Raw genomic sequence first — 23,197 nt, forward strand, 5'->3', positions numbered from 1 at the left:
ATTGCGATTAAATGGTGTAGTTAGATTGATAAATCACTCACCTATGGAAAAGTTAATAATTTATCTGTTTAGAAATAACTGTTTTGGGCTATCGGTGGAGGATAGCCATGATTGTTGTAGAAACTGCTTGATGATTATGTAAATTGAAACTAATCAATTAGATTATGTCATTGAATATGACGGTTGGATTAACGCATTGAATATGTGATTTAATTGGTCATTGTATATGACAACGTGTTTAAATACATTGCATATGTATCTTTGTTTGGGAGGAGAAATGGGATGTACTTTATTGTTTGGAAGGAAATAGGGGATGTACTCCATTGTTTGGAAGGGGATATGGAATGGACTCCATTGATAATTAAGTTGGCCGGAGTGTCCAGGGTGAAAGTCCCTAAATCTTATATACATTTGAATGATGTTGATAATTGAAGTGTTGATGATATGAGTTATAGTCTCATTTTGAATTGATTTGGATAAATAAATAGAAGTGGATTGAAATATGGATGTCAATGTTGATTGGTTATGGAAAGAGTGCAAGTTGGTTTTCAAGTGTTAAACATTTATCAGATGCTAATGTTTTAGTTAATTCTTATATACTGTTTAGCATATCTCTACTGGGCATTGGCTCACTCTACTTGGGACACCAATTTTCAGGTACGGGTGATATGCTGCCTCCAAGGGCTTAGCTTGGCAGGTTTAGGAGTTGAAGGCTCCATTTTGTTGTTTTCATTTTGTGTTAAATGTAGGTCCAAGCCGAGGGCTTTATATGTAAAGGAATTAGAACTTTTCTTTTGTTGTAACCAAGTGATGACTTGGAAAACTGTAAATCCGTAGGACATTTATTTTGTTACTAATATGTAATATCTTTTGTAAAAAAGATTCTAATGAATGAAAATATAACTTTTCTATTATGATTAATGATCTTATGAATGATTGTTTCATGTTATATTTTGAGGGCGTTATAGTAGTCCATGCCACATTCATTACAGATATACACATAAACATGAAACTTGTTTAACTTCTAAAAGAAAACAAAGTCTCAAACATGTGTGAGCTATAAAAGGGAATCTCCTCGGGAAGCACAACAGCTAGCTGACAAATTAAAACTTCAGGTCCTCAATTCTGAGCCTGGTCACGCGTCTGGTCACCTACATACATATATAATATAGTGAGCTGGAGCCCAGTAAATAATAACAGAGTAAAAGGGTTTAACGAATGATGTCTGTCACAGATATAACTTTCAAATCTTTTATTGAACAGAAGCACAAGCATATTCATATCATATGTGGTGTATCCCTTAGCATTAAACATATCTCTTTGGTCAAGCATATTAAGTTCCATATTGGAACCTTCGGTACCGGGTAACATATCTCATATATGGGCCACGGTATTGTCTCCCCTAGGTGAGGGCCTGGGCCACGGTATTGTTTTCCCCAGGTGAGGGCCTCGTGACCATAAGCCACAATATTATTTTCCCTAGGCAAGGGCCTCTGCTATGGATACCACATAAACATTTCAAAGAAGTGGATCATCATTCATGTAATCACAACACATTCTTTTCTATTATTCAAAAAAATAGCTCATATCATATCATAATGTTCTGAAATTATTTCATATCGAATATAGTTTTACTAAGTTATTACTTACAGATAACTTCATAGATAGCTTGATAGCAAACCAATGGATCAATAACTCACGGTGCGTGACCTACACAAATATAACAGATACATATACTGACACACACGCTTGGATCATACATAACTTATTTCATTTCATTCTTAGTATGTTTCTAGCCCTTATCCTCATTATTATGTCTTAATCTAGACCTAGGAATGCCTAGGATGCAATGAGGGTGCCAAAACATGTTGTTCAACACTTAGTCAAATTTGTTGAAAATAGGGGTCTTGCTCAAGCGTAACTTCCTTCGCTCGAGCAGAGGCTCAAAAATGTGAGTGGTCACTCGAGCCCAACTTCGGTTGCTTGAGCGGTCTGTAAACTTTGCAAAAATACTGGTTGTTTGATTTTTCCGCTCGATGCACGCTCGATGGTCGCTCGAGCCTGAGACTGAGGTCTTCGCTTGAGCGTAACTCTTGTAGCTCGAGCGGTCTGCAAAACATGGAAACTTCTGGGAGCATGCAATTTATGCTCAAGCCAACATTTGGCCTCTTGAGCGGAGGTGCAAAAACAAAGGTGGTTGTTCGAGCATAGTATCTGTCGCTCGAGCAGTGAGGTCAAATTCTAGAATTTTCAAATTCACCTCCAAGCTTCAAAACCCAACTTTAACCTCTCAAAACACATCTTTTTGGGCCTAATTAATTTGAGAAAACACATATATAACGTATAAAACTTCTTGAAATGAAAGTAATTTCGTAAAATCAAGACCCAAAAACATGTGAATTGCTTAAACTCAAACTTGAAATGTGGAAAACATGACATGCATAGAAGTTCTTGACTTCAAAGCTTCCAAATCATGATCAAATGAGGCAAGTTGATAGAAAACAAGATGAATTCTCAAAACTAAGATAGACTTGGTACATGCATGTGAGAATTACTTGAAATTCAACCCAAAAATGTGATGAAAGTGCATGCATGCATGGTATGGTTTCAATTCATCAATTCTAGCTCAATCATTGTTCTACATCTCTAACTTTTCTTTAATTCTTGTATGGAGGAGTCAAATATAAGCTTAAGGAATGAAAATCTTGCCTAAAGTTCTCAATTCCTTGAATTCTTAGTGAGTTCCAACTCAATTCTCCAATTGCCCTTCAATTCCCTAGCAATTCCTTCATTTCCTTATTGAATTCAACTCTCTATCACTCTAACTCTCTCTCTCTCTCTCTCTCTCTCTCTCTCTCTCTCTCAAGTTGGAAGCTTAAGGAGGAAGAAATAGGAGTGTAAAGTGTATACAAGGGTCCACTAGTACCTTATATAGGCTTGGATTAATGAATTCATTAATTAGGCTTAATTGAGCATTAATTATTCTAATTATTTCGTTCCAAATCGAATTTCAATTAAACCTACCATAATGTTCTAAAAATTCCAACTAACACATAATTCAAGTCAATTTCGTGATCGGATGTCAATAAGGCCTTCAATTCGCAGATCAAAACAGAAAGACAAACAAATATTTCTACCATGGACAGATACAATATAATTCACACACATAACACATAATTAATCAAGCGATTTCATCTTGGATACTTATTAACCATTCTTAATCATGGATTATACGTTAATTATAGGTCGGGGTTGTTACACTTTTTTTTTTCTCTCTCTCTCTCTATCTCCCTCCTTCGCCGATCTCCCTTCACCGCCGATCTCCTGCCGCTACCGTCTTAGATCTGAGATCCTCTGGTTCATCCTCTGGTTCTTCTCAGCATCGTCAATCACTACAACATAGTCACTTGCGACACTAAGAAACATGTCGTTGGAGTCTTGTTTGGCGCTTCCTTCAGAGGGATCGTTGATGTCACCAACAGCTACGCACGTTCTCTTTTCAGATTTGAAAACTTTGTTTTTTTGTTTCGTAGAGAATCTTGAAATTTTGTCGTCATTTTCTTCAGTGAGAGAGATCGATTCGTTGCTGAAGGATTTGAGTGAGAAGCAGCAGAGCTTATGATGAAACATGCTATTGTTGGCATTAGAGCTCAAGAAAGTCTGTAACCGTCTTTCTTCCACAATAATGACTGAAGCGATCATTGTCCGATGCGTTGCCTAGCAAGATGTTTAGACTTGGGTTGTTATATTTTTTTTTCTTTTAGTTTTAATATCATGTTGTATGCAGTGCAGTTGTTTGGTCTTCGCTGTAACTCTTGTGAAAATCTAAAAACCCAGAGATATTGATTCGTGATCATATTTCAATTTTAAACAATGAATACCAATCCCCATCAAACAATCAATAACAAATCGACAAAATGATTTAATGTGGAATAAAATTACAATTGGAGCACCTTTAATTGTGATAAGAAACCACGGGCCAAAGCCACTAAACAATCTGCTAAGAAGATAAAAAGGAATTACACAAGTGTATCCTTAATTATCTTTCGAATCCAAACCCAAATTGAACTGACCCCGATATGCCTCTTTCACTACCATCTTCCTTCGGAATTGTCTTGCCCAACATTGAATCCACAACGCTGATGTCGAATCCACGATGATGAGCCACTTCAGAATCTAACAAAGTTTCAGGCCTAAGTTTCCCGGAATCCACCGAAGAACACATCTCCTTTATGAATAAAAGAATAAAGACAAACCCCTTGATGATATCAATATGAAACTCGTAGATCCACCGATCACTCTCAAATCATCAAGGAAAAACTTATAAAAATAGCATCCAATATAGAAAACCTTGGTAGCTCTACTTTCTCAGAATTTGGACGGCTTAAACCCTAAAAATAACAAATGGTGCACATTATAGTAAACAGGATCATGAAGATTGGTCGAGCACACATTTCACTGCTTGAGCGGTGTGAGCAAAGGCGGTGCAAAACATATAAACCGACCACTCGAGCGCACATTTCATTGCTCGAGCAATGAAACATCCATCCCACAAATTCAGTTTGCAGGTAGAGATATTAGATGCTCCTATTCACTGCTCGAGCGCACAAATCACTACTTAAGCAATCAAATAATTTGATTGCATTTTTTACTTCGGGGGTGCTCCCATACATAGTCATCGAAGTGGCAAACATGAACTTTTATTTGTTTAATGTTGTTCCTTATGGGTCACATGTTATTGATTCATATTCTAAGATCGATGAATGTATCAATGCTTGTGATGCTATTTTGTAAAACTCAAAGTACATTTAGAATGAAATATAGTTTTGGAAATGTTTCTAATATCGAAAGATTGAGATTAATTAGGCTTTCACATGTTTAATGATACATATAATGTGTAGTTTGGTATCTTTATTTTTGAGGTGTCACATTCGCTAGAACTGTATCATTTGTAGAATTGACTATTTATGCATTGTGTATATATATATATATGTATGTATGCATGTTGTATACATGAGTGGATCTTATTTTGTTCTTGGTAATATCAAATGAATCATTGCTTTGAATTTTTGTGACTCTAATTTGTGGAATGGTTTTATACTATGGATGGATATGGGATTCTTTTCTTGAATGCTATGGAAAACGAGCATTAATCAGGATGTTTATGGCTTATTGTGTTTGAGGTCAATTGATTGGGTGTAAATGATTTTTCTTCCTTTGTATTTGGAAAACAGATTTGAATAGATTGCAATTGAACAAATAAAAATACAAATCTGAACATATAAGAAAAGATTTCAACATATAAGTTAAAAAAATTCAACAGATAAGAAAATATTTGAACAGATAGTCAAAAAAATTAAACAGATAGTTAAAAAAATTAAATTGATAAAACAATATTTGAAGAGATAATCAAAAAAATTAAATAAAAAAGGGGTAAATTACATTGATACCCCTTGAGATTTATATTTATTACAGTTTCCCTCTCACATTTAGAAAATTACACTGACCCCCCTATTAATTTAATTTTATGTATGCTGATCATTACGGTGAGGGGGGAACTGTTATGAAACTTTACATCTCAGTGGATAATCTGTAATGAAACTTTAAACTTTAGGGAGGGTGATGTAATTTTTAAAAGGTGAGGGGAGAAACTATAATGAAGATAAACCTCAGGGGGTGTCAATATAATTTATCCAAAAAAAAATCTAATAAATAGATTAAGGGATAAAATTAAAATAAAATTTCCTTCAAAATAATAAAATGTACTTCCCACAACGATGTTTTACAAAGAGTGTACTCCCAAAAAAAAAAAAAAAAAAAAAAAAAAAAAAACCTATGTAGCCTAATACCCTCATTAAATTGAAATTTTTGACTACTTCTCTTCAAATAATTATGACACAAGGTCAAAATGATATAAAATGACCACGACACGAGGCCACACCACACCTAAGCCAACTTGTGCGTCATGAATATATCATCCTCCTTCCCGATGGAAGCAAAAAGATACAAATGGCATTTTATTAAAATAAAGGATCTAACTTGTCTCAAGTTGAGATTAAGATTAGACCTGTTTAGTTCGATTTATGTAGTTTATTTTTTGAGTCTTTTTTGATAATTTAAACTGTTTAATGTGTAGAATTCGTCGAGTACTACATGTTTGTAAAAAATCACGTTGATCGGATATCAATAGCTATGTGATCAAATCAATTTTGTATAAAAAAATTGACGATAAAACAATTAACGGTTGATAAAAAACTATTTTGTTTACATAACTATCGATATCCAATCAACATAATTTTTTACAAGCATATAGTACTCAACGAGTTCTACACATTGAATAGTTCGGATTATCAAAACGAGATCCGTGGTGAGCCCCATGGGCCCAACAGCACGGTTCAGTCCGATCTTGGACTGGACCAGAGCTACTACCTAAAATAAAATACTATATGATTTATCATAATATTAAAATTAGGGGTTGTTTGGGATGTCCTAAATAAGTGCATTTTTGACTTTTTGGATTAAAAAGTAAAGGAAAAAAATATAGTTGTTTGGGTTAATTTTTTGACTTTTTATGAAAAAATGTGTATTAAAAAATTGTATAAATTAGTGTGTAAGAAAAAATTAGAATTAAGAATTATGCAGTCGTAATTTTTGACTTTTGATAAATAATAATAACTTTTTAACTTTTTGAATAACTTTTTAACTTTTTAGTCCCATGTCAAACTTGGCCTCATTGATAAAATTATAATCTTCTAATTCTATGGAGTCAGATTTAGGTTTGGATTTGGGGATTGTTTATTTAAAGGCACCAGTAGAAGAAGTAGAGCCTAGCCTTATCTTAATAATTTTCTTTCCCCCTCCGTCGACAGGTCAAATACTCTTCCGCCGCCAGTCATGTTCACATATTCTTGGTGAAATTAGAATGGAAAATGTTTAGTAATTTAAAATTTTATGGTTTAAATGGTTTAAATTTGTTAAAATTTGTTAAAATGACGTCGTTTTACACTCAAAATGACGTTTTGACGTCGTTTTGAGTCATTTGAGTTATTTGAGTCACAAAATTTTGAGCTACCAAACATTGTTGAATTACAAATAAGGGGATAGTCTTTTAAATTGTGTTTGGTTGATGGATGAATTTGGGTAGAGATTTACGTTTCATTTGTTTGGATATAAAATACTTTTTAACAGAAAACATTTTTTATGAAATTTTTTTCTAGAAAATTTTTGATAGAGAAAATATTTTTCTTTGTTTGGTGATGGTGGTGGAATGAAGATAGAGGTGGAGGTGGTGGCATGGTGGTGGAGCAACGGCGACCATGATGGAGACCGATATGGTGGCAGTGGCCGTGGTGATGGTGGCGGAGGGAAGAGTGGTGATGATGGTGTGGTAATATTAGTAAAATTTTAGTCTGAAAAATATTTTTGGCTTTCCAAAAAATAAAAATTATTTTCTGCCCAAGTAGTCTTGTTTTCCATTCGTCATAAAAAATGTTTTTCGTTGATTTTTATTTTTCATTATACTAAACACCAAAAAATATAGAAAATATATTTTAAAAAATATATTCCGCCAAAACAAACGGCATGTTAAAAAAAATTTAACTACGATTTCATTTATATTTGTCTTATATTTTATTTTTTTACAGTTCTAAATTTCTATCCAAATCTAAACACATTGTAAAGTAATTATATTATAGGTGAAATATTTTTTTTTGTGCAAGTCTGACAAATATTCACAAAGAGTTGAATTTTGTTCACACGTAACACACATTTTGATTGGTTGATAATAGCAAGAACAAGCATTTTGGGTTGGGTCATTATACATTTTCGATATGAGATCCGTGGTTCAATCACATGTTATGCATTGTTCACACTAAAAAAAACTGTGTGAGCAAATTCATTCTCTATACACCATGAAAATGAGATTAGTTGAGATAGCCTTCTTTTGGGAAGAATTTTTTTAGTTTGATTTTTTAATTATTTTAGCCTGATTAAAAAAAGTTTCATTCGAAATAAATTTTTGACTTTTTTTATAATTTTGTGAGAGAAAAAATAAAATAATTATCATTTGAATGCGATATTTTGTTTTATTGATATTTTAACCTATTTCATTTTTTAGTGGGTTAAATTAATTCCAATTATCTTGCCAAACGAGATATATGATAAGATTAAGGAAAACAAAATTAAAAATGATATATATTCATGAAATAATACAAGTTTTATCAATTGAAAATAAGGTCTCATTTGGAGAGTAGAGTTTTTAGTCAAAAAGTTACTATAAATTGTGATATCGCTGTCTTTGCGTCTCTATTTATCTTTTTGTAAAAATTAAAAAATAATTAAAATAGAGAGTTACTATTCTTATTCCACTTTGCTTAAAATACACTTCATTATTAATCCTTATTATAAATAAAAAGGAATATATTTAAAGCAAAATAAAATAAAAATAAAAACTCGCTTAAAATAACTAATTTATAAATGGGCCTACGTTGAGAAGGAATATAAGAAGATAGTCTGATCACGTATATAATGAATGAAGACTTGTAAATACAATGGTTAAGATGAGTACAAGGATCACTGTAAACGCAAAATGTTAAGGGATGAGAATATGAGAAGTGGTAGTAAATTTTTTTTTAAGTTATGAGTTTAATTATTTAATGAAATATATACCCTCTGTTTGGCAAGTTGCAAGTTGGGCTTTTTTGGCTATTTTAGCTATAAAAGATAAAATAAGTTATTTTAGCCATAACAAACAAAACATCACATCCAACCCATAATCATTACATTCTTCTCCCACAAAAAACCTCAAAAAAGCCAAAAAGCCAAAAAGCCAAAAAGTCCTTCCCAAACCAAGCTTTTAAGCCCAGGCTAAAATAGTCAAAAAAGCCAAAAAGCCAACCCACTTCCCAAACGGAGGCATAATATCCTTGACAAAACATTAATAATAATAAAAAAAATAACAATGATTCATCCCACTAAAAACATCACCACTAATAGCACTAGTGCATTAAAAAAGTAAAAAAAAAAAAAAAAAAAACACAACTCCAAAACCAAAACATCACATCATTAATGGCGAGACCCACTGCCACCTAATTAGTGGGAGCACTAATTAGTGCTCCCAAGTATTTTTCTAAAAAAAACTCATGTAGCCTATCTCTCTCTCTCACTTGATTGAGACACATAACCAACTTGGACAAGTTTGACATCAACCTCAACAGTGACAATTTTTTTTATTTTTCTCATATTTTTTTAAGAGAAATGATCCGACCCCAGCATCCCCACACATTTGTGAGCCGGGAAGGAGAGAGAGTGGAGAAAGAAAAAAAAAAATATAACGTGTGACCACAAATTAATTAGGAATTATGGGGGTAAAAAATGGTGGGAGTCTCAAGTATTTTTTTATTTTTTAATCTCTATTGTTTTTTGGAAGAATTACTGTTTAGTGTAAAGTTAGAAAATAAATTACACATAAATAATAAAATTTATAAATATTACTAATTAAAATTATATATATATTTTTTAATGTTTTGGTAAATATATTTTTAAAGAAAACCAATGTGTTGTAATTTTCTCTCTCTCTCTCTCTGTTTTTTTTTTTTATATATATATATGTCAATTTTTGTAGACCATCTTGTGTAGAAAGATTTAAAAAGTTAAAAAAAAATCTAAAATTATACTGTAATTTTTTTTAATAAAATTTCTAGTTGGTCTAGTCTGGTAGAGTAAAGCCTAATTTTTTATTTTCTCTAAAAGTTGATATATTCAATATGAATATTGTTTTAAAAAAAGATTAAAAAGATATAAATTTTATAAAAAGTATGTAAGCAAAAAATTAAAAATAGTTTGATTATTTCTGTTTTTCAAAAAATTGAATTTTTTGTTTTTGTATTTTTTTATTAAATTTTTTAATATTTTACATAATTCTTTTTTTCAATACACCTAATTTAGATACATTTAAAAAATATATAATAATTTTAATTTTAAATAAAAATTCAAAATATAAAAAATACAAAAAAAAAAAATTGAAAATTCAATACATTTTCATATTTTGTTATATTCAATTAATTTTTAAAAGATTTTTGTACAAATTTTATACTTTTTAAACATATAATTTATTAAAATATTTTAAAAACTCAATAAAAATATAAAAATATGAATTAATAATTTAAAAAAATTTAAACCAAACTAATATTTTAAATTTGGAATAAAAAACGCACAACAACACAAAAAAATGACTTCACACTTTTGCCTATTTTAAGAAGTATGTTAAAAGTTAACCTTTTTTTTTTTATTTTTTTATTTTTTAAGAATAATACCAGGGACTCCAAATGCTTTACTAAATGTTTTGCTAAATGTGTGTGGGACTCACATGATGTGAATCTCATATCATGTGAGATATTTGGTAGAATATTTAATAAAATATTTAAAATTTCTTAACATTTTTAAAAAAATATACAAAAAAATAAAAAATAATATATTAAAAAACTAAAAACCTAACTTTTAACCTTTCTACCCAAATACGCAGTTAAGTTTGGCAAGTTAAAAAAAAGTCAAAAAGTTAAAAAGTTATTTAAAAAGTTAAAATTTATCATTATTATCAAAAGTCAAAAATTATGACTACACAACTCTCGATCCTAATGTTCTCTTACACACTAATTTATACAATTTTTTAATACATATTTTTTTATAAAAATTCAAAAAATTAATCCAAACATTCATATTTTTTTTTTCAATTTTTTAATAAAAAAATAAAAAATATACTTATTTAAGACGTGCCAAACAACTCCATAATTTAGTGCTTTTAACGACATGTAAACCAAAAACCTACCGTCACCGCCACGTATGCTTGACTTACTCGAGGACCGTCTTGTGGAAGACAACAACACGACCGAGGTCAATCCTCACCGGTGGCGCCAGTCAACCGGTCACCCCTCTCTCTCTTGCCAATTTTTATGAAGGTAAAAGTGAATCTACTGAAAGGTTCATCATCTTTGGCATTTTTTGGGTTTTGCGCAGAGCACATCAATGGCAGTGAGTTCTTTACCCATTTCTCTCCTCTTTTATTTGCAACTATTGTCAAATGTTGAATGTGCCCTTTTTGTGTTCTTTTGTTTGAATCCACTGAATTGTTATTACGGGTTTCAATTTTTAAGATTTACTGGATTTTGTGTTCTTTATATGTTTGATCTTCCTCAGTGTTTTTTTTTGGAAGTTCCACAGTATAACTGTTAGATTTGAAGTGCTGGGTTTTTTTTGGATTTCATTTTGGTTGTTGATGGATTGATCCAGAATGTTGGATATTGTTCAACTCTCTGAAGGGAACAGACAAATTTGGCAGATTTGATACTTGGGTAATTGTGCTAATGTGTTCTTCTAACAAATTTTTTGTTGTTGTTGTTGTTGGTGTGTGTGCGTCTCTAAGATATTTTCTAGGGGCTCCTGATTTGCCCTTTTACTTTACTGGAAAAGTAGAAAAAATAGAGCAATTCTTTGATGCAAATCAACTTTGCACTACTAAATATTGGGCATTTTCAGATTTGTTGATAGTCCTTTTCTTTGGGACTGAATGTCTCTCAATAGTTCTACATGCACAGAAACAGTTCACAGAATGGATCATAGACACTCGCCTTGTGCTTTGCGCCTAGGCCCCAAGAGACCTTGGCGCCTCGGTGGGCCTATCGCCTTTAATAACACTGGGTAGGAAGGAGAGAGAGAGAGAGAGAGAGAGAGAGAGAGAGAGTTTTTGTTTCTCTGCTGGGCAGCGGACACCTTACAGTTTTCTCTTAACTTGGTTAGTGTGTTGCTTGGCCTTTGAAATTATGGACTCTTGATAAAATATACAACAAAATTTAATTTTAGTGCTGATAAACTAGGTTGATGATGAGACATATATATAACAAAATTTAGAACAAAGAGGTATCCTATACTGAAAAACACATTTTCATTTTCATTACTCATTCCTGCTTATGCTTTATCTAACTTGCTTACACAATCTCTGAACATGTTGCAACTGTTGCTGGAAAGTTTTACTCATTCATTTGCTGCACTGCACTTCCTGATTGGTTAGATGGAAACTTTCATGTAATAATTACTTATTTCAAACACCATACTATGTTCTCTCCATTTAGTTAGGTAATATGACTAGTGGCGACTCTAGGATTTTTTTGTAGATGGGGTCACCTCACAAGTTTAAGTTCTACAAATTTTATAAGAAAAAAATAAATAAAATTAAAGGACATTCATTCTGTTTAGTTTTGTGTTCTTAAAGACAGTTCGGGTTTTTTGTTTTTTGTGTTTTGTTGTCTTTAAATTTCTATTTATTTATTTATTATTTTATTTTTTTTTCTATTTTTATTTTTTATTTTTTAGAAAAAGATAAGCTAGATGTACTTAAAAAATAAAATATTTATCAAAAAATCTATAAAAAAAAAATCAATAAACACACAAAAAATGAAAATATACTGAATTTTTGTATTTTTTTTATTTAATGATTTTTCTTAAATATTTTACTTTTTAAATGTATTCAAATCAAGAGGATCAAAAAAAGTAAAAAAAATTGCTCAAAATATTTAAAAAGTTCACTAAAGATTATAAATAAATAAATAAATAAATAAATAAAAATTGTTAACCAAACAGAATAATTTAAACTTCTCAAACTTGATGAGTGTGAATCCCTATTTAATGGTGTCCTTTAATTATTTAATGGGATTAAACAATATTAAATTAAATATGAACAATTTAAATATATATTTTTTCAATAATTTTTTATTGCTTGATGGTGTCCCATGACCCCATCACTTCTCAAGTAGAGTTTGCCGCAGAATATGACTGATTGACCCTCAAAAGATGCAATATTAATTTCATTATTCTTATATATACAAGTTCATACTTGTTTAGCTGTAGTGTTGTTACTATTAGTAGAAAGGTGGAAAATGCTCTATTCCCTTTATATATAGGTTATGTAGACCAAAGTCATGGCTGTTGATTTGCTAGATTTGGAAAGGTATATACAATAACAGTAATATGCCATCATGTAAAGGTGGTAACTCATGATGTGTATTACTGAGTCACCTAGATGAAGTTCAAATAACCTGTGACAACTAACAAGGGATCCTACTCCTCTGTTAGATATTGAAAATTGACTGTTTTTGTTTGAGGATTGAAATAAGTAGTAGGCCCCCACACACTGCCCTAATGGGAAGGAATAATCAATGCTATAAAATTCTCTAGACAATACTTTACAGTTTTTCAAGGTAGTCATATGTTGTGTGATTTGTACATAAGGGCATGAATCCTGCTCTTTGATGTCTTTTGGGTGTCTAATGCAGTGACGAGTCTTTGTCAGCTAGGCTCAGGCTAGCTTTTCTAACCTCCTTTTGTTTGTTTATAGAGGGAACATACATATTTATAGGGGAAAAGTCTCATGATAGGTGTCTTTATAAAATAATATGCAACTAGTCAAGTTGTTGATGTTTTGTCCAAGACTTCTCACATACACACGGATGGCCTAACACACATCACTAGATGCAATACAAACACCGTATACTTATTTGGTGTTGGATAGCTTGTATGCATTTTTTTGACCCATTTCCTAATAGCAAAAGTTTTTGGGAATAGTGGTGTTCTAACATGGTATTAGAGCTCAGGTTGGGGGAGGTCCTGGGTTTAAGTATTTCATCTGCATTTGTTTCCCATTTGCATTACGTTTGTTTGCATGTTATGTTTGTATCTCCACATGTAAGATTGTGTTGCATTTGACGGAGGGTGTTGGAGAGTATGAAAAGCATTGTTGGACCCTTTTGTAAGTTTTTGGCACCACTAGTGCTTTGACATTGGGGAAGCTCTATGAAGCACAAACTATATAATTTTAAAAAAATATGACATGTGATATAATAATATATAAAATTATATGTTTTGCATGTGTCCCCTCGTGTTGTGTCTTGCATTTTTTGAAAAATTTTCACGTCTGCGTGTTTGTGTCATGTCTATGCTTCTTAGCTCTAAGTTGTACATATCCTGTTCCATATACTTGCTCAATTTCGTAGAATTCCAAGGAATTAAGCTTGAAGTTCTAAATTTGATACTAGTGATGGAATAGCAAGAGAGGCATTATGTGATCAATCTATTAAGTTTGTGCCAGTATGATGATCCATGCACATTGGTTGGTGCTAACTATCTCTAAGAAGTACAATAATGCAGTACCTTCTTATTTGTTGTTGTGGTTCCATTAGCCAAATTATCTAGATGTTCTGAAAACTATGTGCAACTTTTTTTATTTGAACCACGCAGGTTGATTTCACTGTTGACGACCAATTACTGAATTGTTCCAATCTTATACTAAAGAATTCAATCTGTTTCTCATGGTCACTGAATTTTTTTTTAAATCTTTTGCAGAGCCAGTAATTTTAATTATACAGGTAATTCACATGAAAGAACTAGTTTAGCTGTTTATGTTACCTGAGGGTATGAAGTTAATTTTCTGTAAGTTGCATTGTAGTCTATGGTCGTGTGAGTGAATAGGGCTTGGACAGGAGTGAGAATCTGGTAGACATCTGATCAATGGACACATCAGAAACCGTAGTTGTTTCTTCAAAACCTGTTGAGTTTTAGTTATTGAATGGGGCAGTGGTAAGGGGGTTGGAATGGATCTTATCCTGAAGTTTCAATCTTGGTGGGCCTTAGTGTCACGACCCAATCCTGGCAAGGTGAACCCAGCCAAGAGGGCAGACCTGAAGTACTAAATCACCTGTTCACAACAGTCTCCTACATAATCCACACATTTACATAACCATTACCACATAAAAAAACTTTTCATTCTGTAAACTAATATTCCATTCTAGATTATTCGTGCATTAGAAACACAAAATTCACGAAGTTTCTGTTTGTGCTCATCGTATTATCTAATGTAGAATACTTGGTCACAGAATTTGCACAACCTTCCTTGATTATCTTTCAAGTCCACCAAACCAAGATTCACCTTTTTGTGACATTGTATGTGGAGAGCCTTGTGCTTGGAGAATAGTTTCGTAAGAGCATATTCTCCACAGTCAGTAATTTAATACTAGTGAATTAAAAAATATATATATTTTTTGTACATGCTTTACTTATTTGATAGTAGCTAATTCTCATTCCCATTTCGAATGGGAAATAGGAACAAGAAGGGCTTGTAGCTGTAAAAGTCTGTGAAATGGACGTTTAGAGGCAGGTGAGGTAGGAGAGGGAATAAAAGATGCAACATCTGTGCTTACAGATGGCTGGGAATGTTTGAGTTTCCTAAATGACTTCCTAAGCCAATACATTCGAAAGAGAATAGTAGAAGTGATGTAAGAAGATGCCACTAGCACCCACCTCAATTTATAGGCTCTTCAATCTCTTGAATCTCTCAAAATTTTGTGTTTCTTGGGGGAGAGAGAGAGGGATTACTTTTGAAAATGAAATGTCGAGTGATTGTTTCTTGTGCTTAAAAAGAGATTGAGAAAAGAGCATTTGAAATTCTTGGTCGTGCTTTATCTAACTTGTTTACATAATCTCCAAACATGTTGCAACTGGTGCAGGAAGGTTTGACATTCATTTTTTGCACTGCACTTCCTGATTGGTTAGAGGGAAAACTATTATGTAACAATTACCTACTTTAGACATCCTACTATGTAAGAAATAATGTATAGAGAAAGAGAGAGAATAAATTGTATGTATTATTATTGATTGATATATTGATTTCTATTACAATGATTCATGATTCCTATATATAGAAGAGGGTGAGTGTGTAGTAGGTAAGGAGTAGGTGAAGTGGAGGTGGTAGTGGTGTAGTGGGTTAGGTTTAGTGGAGTAGGTGAGGTGGTAGTGGTGTAGTGGGTTAGGTTTAGTGGAGTAGGTGAGGTGGTAGTGGTGTAGTGGGTTAGGTTTAGTGGAGTAGGTTTAAGTGGGTGAAGTAGGTGGAGAGTAGGTGGATTTTAACAGCCCCCCGCAAACTCAAGGGGGATAGGAACTAACCAACTTGAGTTTGGAGAGAGTAACAAAGCAAGAAAATTCATAAAAATAAAAGAGGATAAGAGACACTGTATGGTCGTGTCAGACCATTGGTGAAGACACTTAATGGTGGTGTCATAACGTTGTAGAGGACACTGTATGGGGGTGTCATAATGTTGTAGAGGACACTGTATGGGGGTGTCATAACGTTGTAGAGGACACTGTATGGTGGTGTCATAACGGTGTAGAAGACAGTTTATGGGGTCATGTCGGACCGTTGTAGCAGACAATGTTGTGACAGTTGTTGTGACAGTTTACAGAGTCTTGTCGGACCCTTGTAGAAACTAACCGGAATTTATGTCGGGACAGTTTACAGAGTCTTGTCGGACCCTTGTAGAAACTAACCGGAATCTATGTCGGGACAGTTTACAGAGTCTTGTCGGACCCATAAAGGAGCTAACCGGAATCAATGTCGGGACAGTTTACAGAGTCATGTCGGACCCTTAAAAAGTCGCACCCTCAAAAGTTGTGCCCAATCTTTCAAAAGGCGTGCCATCAAAAGGCGTGCCCAATTCATAAAAAGGCGTGCCATCAAAAGGCGAGCCCAAGTCATAAAAAGATGTGCCGGACATGATGGCGAGGCACGTGAGTGCCTTGACTGGCGCGCCCGTTTGTCGTCTGGCGTCAAGTGGCGCGCGCTACGCGTGGCTGCCTCGCTATTTAACCAAGGTTGATGCTGAGGCTGAGGCAGACAAAAAAAACTTCTGAAAATCCTCTGAAAACAACTCTTCCTTTGCTGAGAAAGAAACTCTGTAATACTCTGTAACCAACCCGTCTCTGAAACACTCAGCAACATGGCCTCTTCTTCCCGTCCAGCTACCCAGAACATGGCCTCCTCTTCCCGTGGTCTGCTCACGCTCTTTCCAGAACTGAACGAGTCCACAAGAGAAATAACTGGTGCGGTGGCCAGTGAACCTCAACCAAACACCTCTGGTTTTGCTCCGTTGAACTTTCCGATGCGGTCGGTGGAGCAAAAAATGGCGGTGCAGTCGGATGTGGAGGCCAATCAGTATACCTTGAAGTCATGTGTGGAAACCATGACTGCGGTTACAAATTTGTCGAACCGGCTGCAGAGTAGGACAAATGAGGTGCAGCAGTTAAACGCCCAACTGGCTCTGCTCCAACGCATGTATAAGGATGCGCGAGCAGAGATAAGCGTGCTAAAGGCGGAAAACAAGGAGCTGAAGCGGAAGGCCAGTTTTATGTTCCGATTTGGAGGGCCGCCATATGCTGCAGTGGAGGAGCAGGGAGTAGTGATCATGCCCAGTGGAGTGGGAAACACGGAGGCAACACCGGTAAGGGCCGCCCAAGACGGTGGCAAGAAGAAAAGACCGGCGGAATAGGCGAGAAGAAAAATCCCACTGTTCCGATTTGTGTTGGTTGTGTTTTGTTTTGTTTTGTGTTTTTTTATTTTTATTTTTTTTATTATTATTTTTTTTTATGGTGTAAAATGCTGATCGGGGTTGATCCCCGGCATGAAGAAATGACAAGTTTGTAAAATGTTGTTTTTTTTTTTTTTTTTTTTTTTTTTGGGAGTGTTTTGTTGAAAAAATAAAAATAAAATGAAAGAAAACAAGGGAGAAAGAAAATAGATAAAAAATATTTATAGATGGATTATATGAAAAAACATCAGTGCGATTGTTTCAAAATAAAGTGGGGTATTTAAAAAAGAGGAAAAGTGACTTGGAAAAAATAAATAAAAATAAGTGATTTTTGAAATCAAATGGAGGAGAGAGAGGGACAAACCCATGTGATAAAGTGGAGAGAGAGTCGGTGAGTGGGGTGCAAAAGGTGAAGGAGAAATGATGGATTGAAAATGGTTTGGGTCAAAAGTGGACACTGTTAGTGGGGAACATGAGTGCATTGATTATTTGATATAATAATAATAATAATAAAAATAAAAAGTTAGAACAGTTGGAGAGAATGAGTGGAGTATGGTAAGGGTTTCATCCAAAGCCAAAATTCCTGCAGCGAATCACTTCGCAAATCCTAGCATGAGCTTTTTCTCTTTCCAGGCTTATTCATGAATTTCCTGGTGATTTCAAGAGCCTCTGGTGGCATTGTGGCAGAGAACACCCCAACCTGGATTTTGGGTGGCAGCAACTGAGAACACCCCAACCTGGATTTTGGGTGGCAGCAACTGGAAAATATCATAGATCTGATTTTTAAAAACCTCGTGACAGCATTTCATCAGCTTCATCCAAGACAAACATTTTGATGTAAACAGGGCGAAGTGATTGTCTCCGCAACATGTCAAACACACGACCAGGAGTACCAACAACAACATGAACCCCACTGGAGAGAAAGCGCTGATCTTCGCGCACACTAGTCCCTCCAACACAAGCATGAACCTTCACACTTTGCTGGGCAAGTTCAAGAGTGGGTGGAAGAACCAAAGCTTGGCACTCAACCAAGCTATAATCTAGCTGCTGCAGAATTCCAGAGCAGAATGTTGCAGTGTTTCCAGTTCCAGACTGTCTCGTCATATGAGGTGAAGAATTCTTCTCCATCAGCCTCACACAGGACTACAGTTGCACAAATCTTTGTTGATTTTATCAGCGGAATAGGTTGAGGTCCGGCGGGCGGCTAAGGTGAGGTTGCCGCCCGCCGGGGAAGCGAAGATACTAGGTTTTAAACCAGCTCTGATACCATGTAAGAAATAATGTATAGAGAAAGAGAGAGAATAAATTGTATGTATTATTATTGATTGATATATTGATTTCTATTACAATGATTCATGATTCCTATATATAGAAGAGGGTGAGTGTGTAGTAGGTAAGGAGTAGGTGAAGTGGAGGTGGTAGTGGTGTAGTGGGTTAGGTTTAGTGGAGTAGGTGAGGTGGTAGTGGTGTAGTGGGTTAGGTTTAGTGGAGTAGGTGAGGTGGTAGTGGTGTAGTGGGTTAGGTTTAGTGGAGTAGGTTTAAGTGGGTGAAGTAGGTGGAGAGTAGGTGGATTTTAACATACTATGTTCTTTTTATTTAGTTAGGAAATTTCACTGATTTAGGTTGTTTTGGAAATTAGCTATTTTAGTTGGCTTTTTGACTTTTTACAAAAAGACTTGCAAAAAAGTAGAGAGAAAGTTGACTTTTTATCTAAAATAGTATGTTATCAAAACAATGGTCAACCTAAAAAAAATGCGATATCAATTTCGTTATTGTTGCTTGTCCAACATCATCTCTTTCTCCCTCACTGTCTTCTTTCTTTCTGTAAGCCCAATAAATGAAAAATTCACACATTCAAAAACTCATCAGTGAAAATGGAAATTTAGAAAGAAAGGGTGAAAGAGAGAGATGGTAATGAGTAGGGTGTAATTGAATTTTGTTTTGAACAAGTGTAATTAAATTCATTGATTAATTGCTTTGAGTTAGTTTGAATTGACATGTCTGGGGGTATCAATGAGTTGAATTGATAGGAGACTTAACAAAACCATAACACCCCAACCACTAATTCCAAAAAACTCCTTTCTCAATCTCTGTTTTAAGCACAAGAAATAAGAACTTGGAAGTTCATTGTCACTAACTCCCAAGTAATTTCTCTATCTTTGTCTCCTTTTGTTTTTAAGCCCAAGAAACATGAAATTCTGTGAGATTCGAGTGATTGAGGAGCCTATAAATTAAAGTGAGTGCTAGTTGTGTAACACTCCGTCCCGCATCGGAAGTTTGCATGGGTGATCTTGGATATATAAAGCACCACTACCTTGCTACTTAGTAACTTGGGCTTAAACTTTTGAGTTATGTTGGTAGAACCACAGATTACTTTGGCCAGCAAGTAGTGGGACATTAGAAATGGTATCAGAGCTGACCCATGCACATAACCATGAGGGCCGCTTGCTGGCCGCGAAGTTGGGGCATATGTTAGTGCAGATGTTGTGTCTCTTATTCCATCTCATACCTCACCTTCCTATGTCCCTATCATAGGGAATGAGAATTAGCTACTATGGAATTAGTAAACAAGTACATAAAAGAAAAAAAAAAATCTAATTTACTTTATTGTGACTGTAGAGAATATGTTCTAATGAAACTATTCTCCAAGCACAAGGCTCTCCACAGACCAGGTCTCAAAAGGGTGGATCTTAGTGAGGTGGATTTGAAAGATATTCAAGGAAGGATGTGCATAGGACAAACTATGACGAGCACAGGCAGAGACACATTAATAATATATTTGAAAAAAAATTCCTTAAATAGTATTATTTCCCCAACTGCTCCATTCCCCCCCTTTTCTTTATTTCAGTTTTACTAAAAGCACCCATACCAATGCCTTGTTGATTTCTACAGATAAAGTTGGGTTCTTCAGAAAAAATTGTGTGCTTAAAATTTATTGCAACTTGATCAACATTTGCAATATTGATATCTGCTTATTGTCAAAGTCATATTATTGTTTTCCTCTACGAGAACCCATTATGAGCTTCTTTTGATTCTTTTAGATCTTATTCTATGTGGGAGCATAGCTATTAATCAATTCACTAGGGTTCAACAATTTAACAGAATAAAACCAGGACAATATCAAATGCAAAAGAAAAAAGAAAATTATGTACTTTGCATTTATTTCCAATAGCTTATGTCTTCAGTAATTTATTGACTTCTCAATTTCAACATTAGTAGTATTGACCAACTGCTCCCCCCCAAACAAAAAAAAGAAAAGAAAAGAGAAGATAAAAAAAGCATCCTGAACTTATTTATTTATTGTACTAAAGAGATGAGAGCTCGTGCGTTGGTTGATCCTACAACGGGGTCACGTGTATGCATTTGTTTAATAAGCTTTTGCCTCGTGCTTGCAGCAACAATCAGAAGTACCACAGTTTGGCAAATGGGAAAGTGAAGAAAATGTTTCCTATACGGAATATTTTGATAAAGCAAGAAAAGGTAAAGGTGGCGTGAGGATGAATCCAAATGATCCTCAGGACAATACCCCTCCTGTTCAAGGACCTCCTTTTCAACAAGAGGCTGAAGTGAAGGGCGCAATGGGAACATCAGATGTAAAGTCAAAGCCTAAGCGCCGGACAAGCCGGAAAGAAGGTGAGCTTCAAAATTATGGTGGCGTAGGATCTGGAAGCAGTAAAGTAGAATCAGAGGCACAAAAGGGCTCAGATGCATTGAGACCAACGAATGAATGCCTGCTGAGCCAGGAAGAAGGTGACCTCAGTAGAGCAGCAGATCCTCCATTGCGGCATGAAACTGGTGAAACCCCCAAAAGGGTTACACGGAAAAGTTCCAGTTCTTGCACTGACCACTCACCACTTCACCCTCATTACCAGTCGAGGGTTGGAGGTAAAAGCAGTGGGGTTTCTTCTCCCTCACAGGAGAGGAAGGGGTCGTCTGAAGGCAGCCATGGCCTAAGATCCCGATTGAGATCAGTCAATCGAGGCGATGACACTGTAATTTATTCTTTCTCTGATATCTCATTGTCTCTACATTCTCAAATCTGCACAAGTGTTCACGCATACGTGCACTATGTAAGCTTACTAGGAAAATGGTGATTTGAATTACCTTATAATTTTTTCATTGACTTATGAGAAGTTGTAGGAAAAGAAAAGAAAACTTGGAATACTATTCACTTTTTTAAGGTACCAAGTTCACTTTCTCTTATCATGTTTCAACGGAGGATTAGGGATGACAAGAGGGAAGCATGGAGAAACGTTTGGCTACTGAAGACTGCTTTTTAAAATCTGCTTAAAATCGCTTGGGCCTAGTTTGTGTAGCTTTAGATGATTAATTGAATCAGACATCTAAATTGAAAACTATGAATGATTATTGGTGATTTATGGGAATTGGGTTTCCTTCCCCTCCTACCCCTTAGAGTTTAAGGAATCTATTGGACCAATGGAAGGTTGAACCATTGATGAAATGACAACTTAGAATACCGAGTTGGACACTATTGGATAGTGATCATTGTGGAAAATCTGTCATGGTTTTATTTTGAAGTAGTGATGTTTGTTCTGATTTGGCAGCCTGATCACAGTCCTGCTGTTCCCAAATTTGGTGATTGGGATGAGAGCGACCCCGCATCAGCTGAAGGTTATTCTCACATATTCAACCAAGTCCGAGAGGAGAAGCAGAGTGGGGCAGGAAAGGTTCCTGTCATGGCAACTGACACTTCTTATTCCAATGGTCAGAAGCAATATGGAAAAGGCGATTCCCAGGTTTGTTAGTACCTTCTGTTAATATTTCAATTCCTCAATAGTTGTTAAAATCGAGAATTGTCAGAGTGGAGACATGACTATATGGTGTTTGATTTACTGGAAATTTAGGAATGTTCTGTCATATAGCAATGAGGCAAACCCTCTATTTAAAATTCTCACATACACCCTCTCTCCCAAATTTTGGTCCATTTTCACTATTCCAGACATCTCAAAAAACTGTTTGTATTTATTAATTTTATCTCAAAGAACTAATTGAGATATTTTAATCTGTGAAAAAAAATTGTTTTTTTTTACGAAAAATACATTATTTATTGACCCAATTAAAGGGAACGAATGCCGAAAATGGACAGATAATTTGGGACAGAGGGGGTATTAATACTAAGTAAATATAACGTTTTTACAAAAAAACCCATTTAGAGTGCCGACTGTTGTGGGGTGATGTTATTGATACTATGAAACACAGTGATAGGCCTTCTATTTTCAGGTGAATGGATAAAAATGAACCACATCGTGCTTTATGAAAATTCCTTACATAAATTATGTTTGTATAGTTTTATTAGTTACGCTCATGTAGTTCATCTGCTAGACTACTATTCTAATCTCTCTCTCTCTCTCTCTCTCTCTCTCTCTCTCTCTCTGTGACAGAGCTGTTGCTGCTTTCCATGGGGCAGAAAATGAAATCATTTGTACATCAGTGAATAGAAAGCACGTTGGTCCTGTATACTCTAATATAGCTTGGATTCTCTTACGTATAGATTCAACATTCTAGTAAGTAAATTCTTTATGGTGTGCTTTTAGTGATAATAAAAAATAAAACAAAGTTTCAAGGGGAAAGCATCGGGCTTTTTCTCGCCTTTCCCCTCCCTTCCTTTTCCTTTCTTGTTGTCAGAATGTAACAACTTTTACTTATAATTTATAAGGCAAAAATAGTTTAAGCTGAAAAAAAATTGACTAGTGAGATGTTTTCTGATTATCAATTTTTAGCTTACAAATAATTTTTCCAAATAGTTAGCCTTTGCACATGAGTTGCGACAA

The 23,197-nt window shown here is 34.5% G+C and overlaps 1 protein-coding gene and 1 long non-coding RNA gene across 3 annotated transcripts; both read left to right on the top strand.

The window, feature by feature from the left end:
• The first annotated feature begins 10,826 nt into the window (after positions 1-10,826).
• On the top strand, positions 10,827-23,037 carry LOC114268061 (RPM1-interacting protein 4). 2 transcript variants are annotated; one of them, XM_028209162.2, is made up of 5 exons: positions 10,830-11,028; positions 14,392-14,414; positions 20,801-21,397; positions 21,971-22,162; positions 22,808-23,037. In XM_028209162.2, the coding sequence occupies exons 1-5, from the start codon at positions 10,950-10,952 to the stop codon at positions 22,838-22,840; spliced, it is 924 nt and encodes a 307-aa protein (XP_028064963.2). In that variant the 5' UTR covers positions 10,830-10,949; the 3' UTR covers positions 22,841-23,037. The 2 variants fall into 2 exon arrangements, with proteins under 2 accessions (XP_028064964.2, XP_028064963.2); XM_028209163.2 differs by lacking the exon at positions 14,392-14,414 and having other exon boundaries at positions 10,827-11,028.
• Positions 15,629-20,549, top strand: LOC145795101 (uncharacterized). Its single transcript, XR_014335329.1, has 2 exons — positions 15,629-18,820; positions 18,863-20,549. It is a non-coding gene; the product is annotated as an uncharacterized LOC145795101 (long non-coding RNA).
• Positions 23,038-23,197: the final 160 nt, after the last annotated feature.

This window comes from Camellia sinensis, chromosome 7, assembly GCF_055761805.1.
Source record: "Camellia sinensis isolate YWXY chromosome 7, ASM5576180v1, whole genome shotgun sequence".
NCBI classification, from domain to species: domain Eukaryota; kingdom Viridiplantae; phylum Streptophyta; class Magnoliopsida; order Ericales; family Theaceae; genus Camellia; species Camellia sinensis.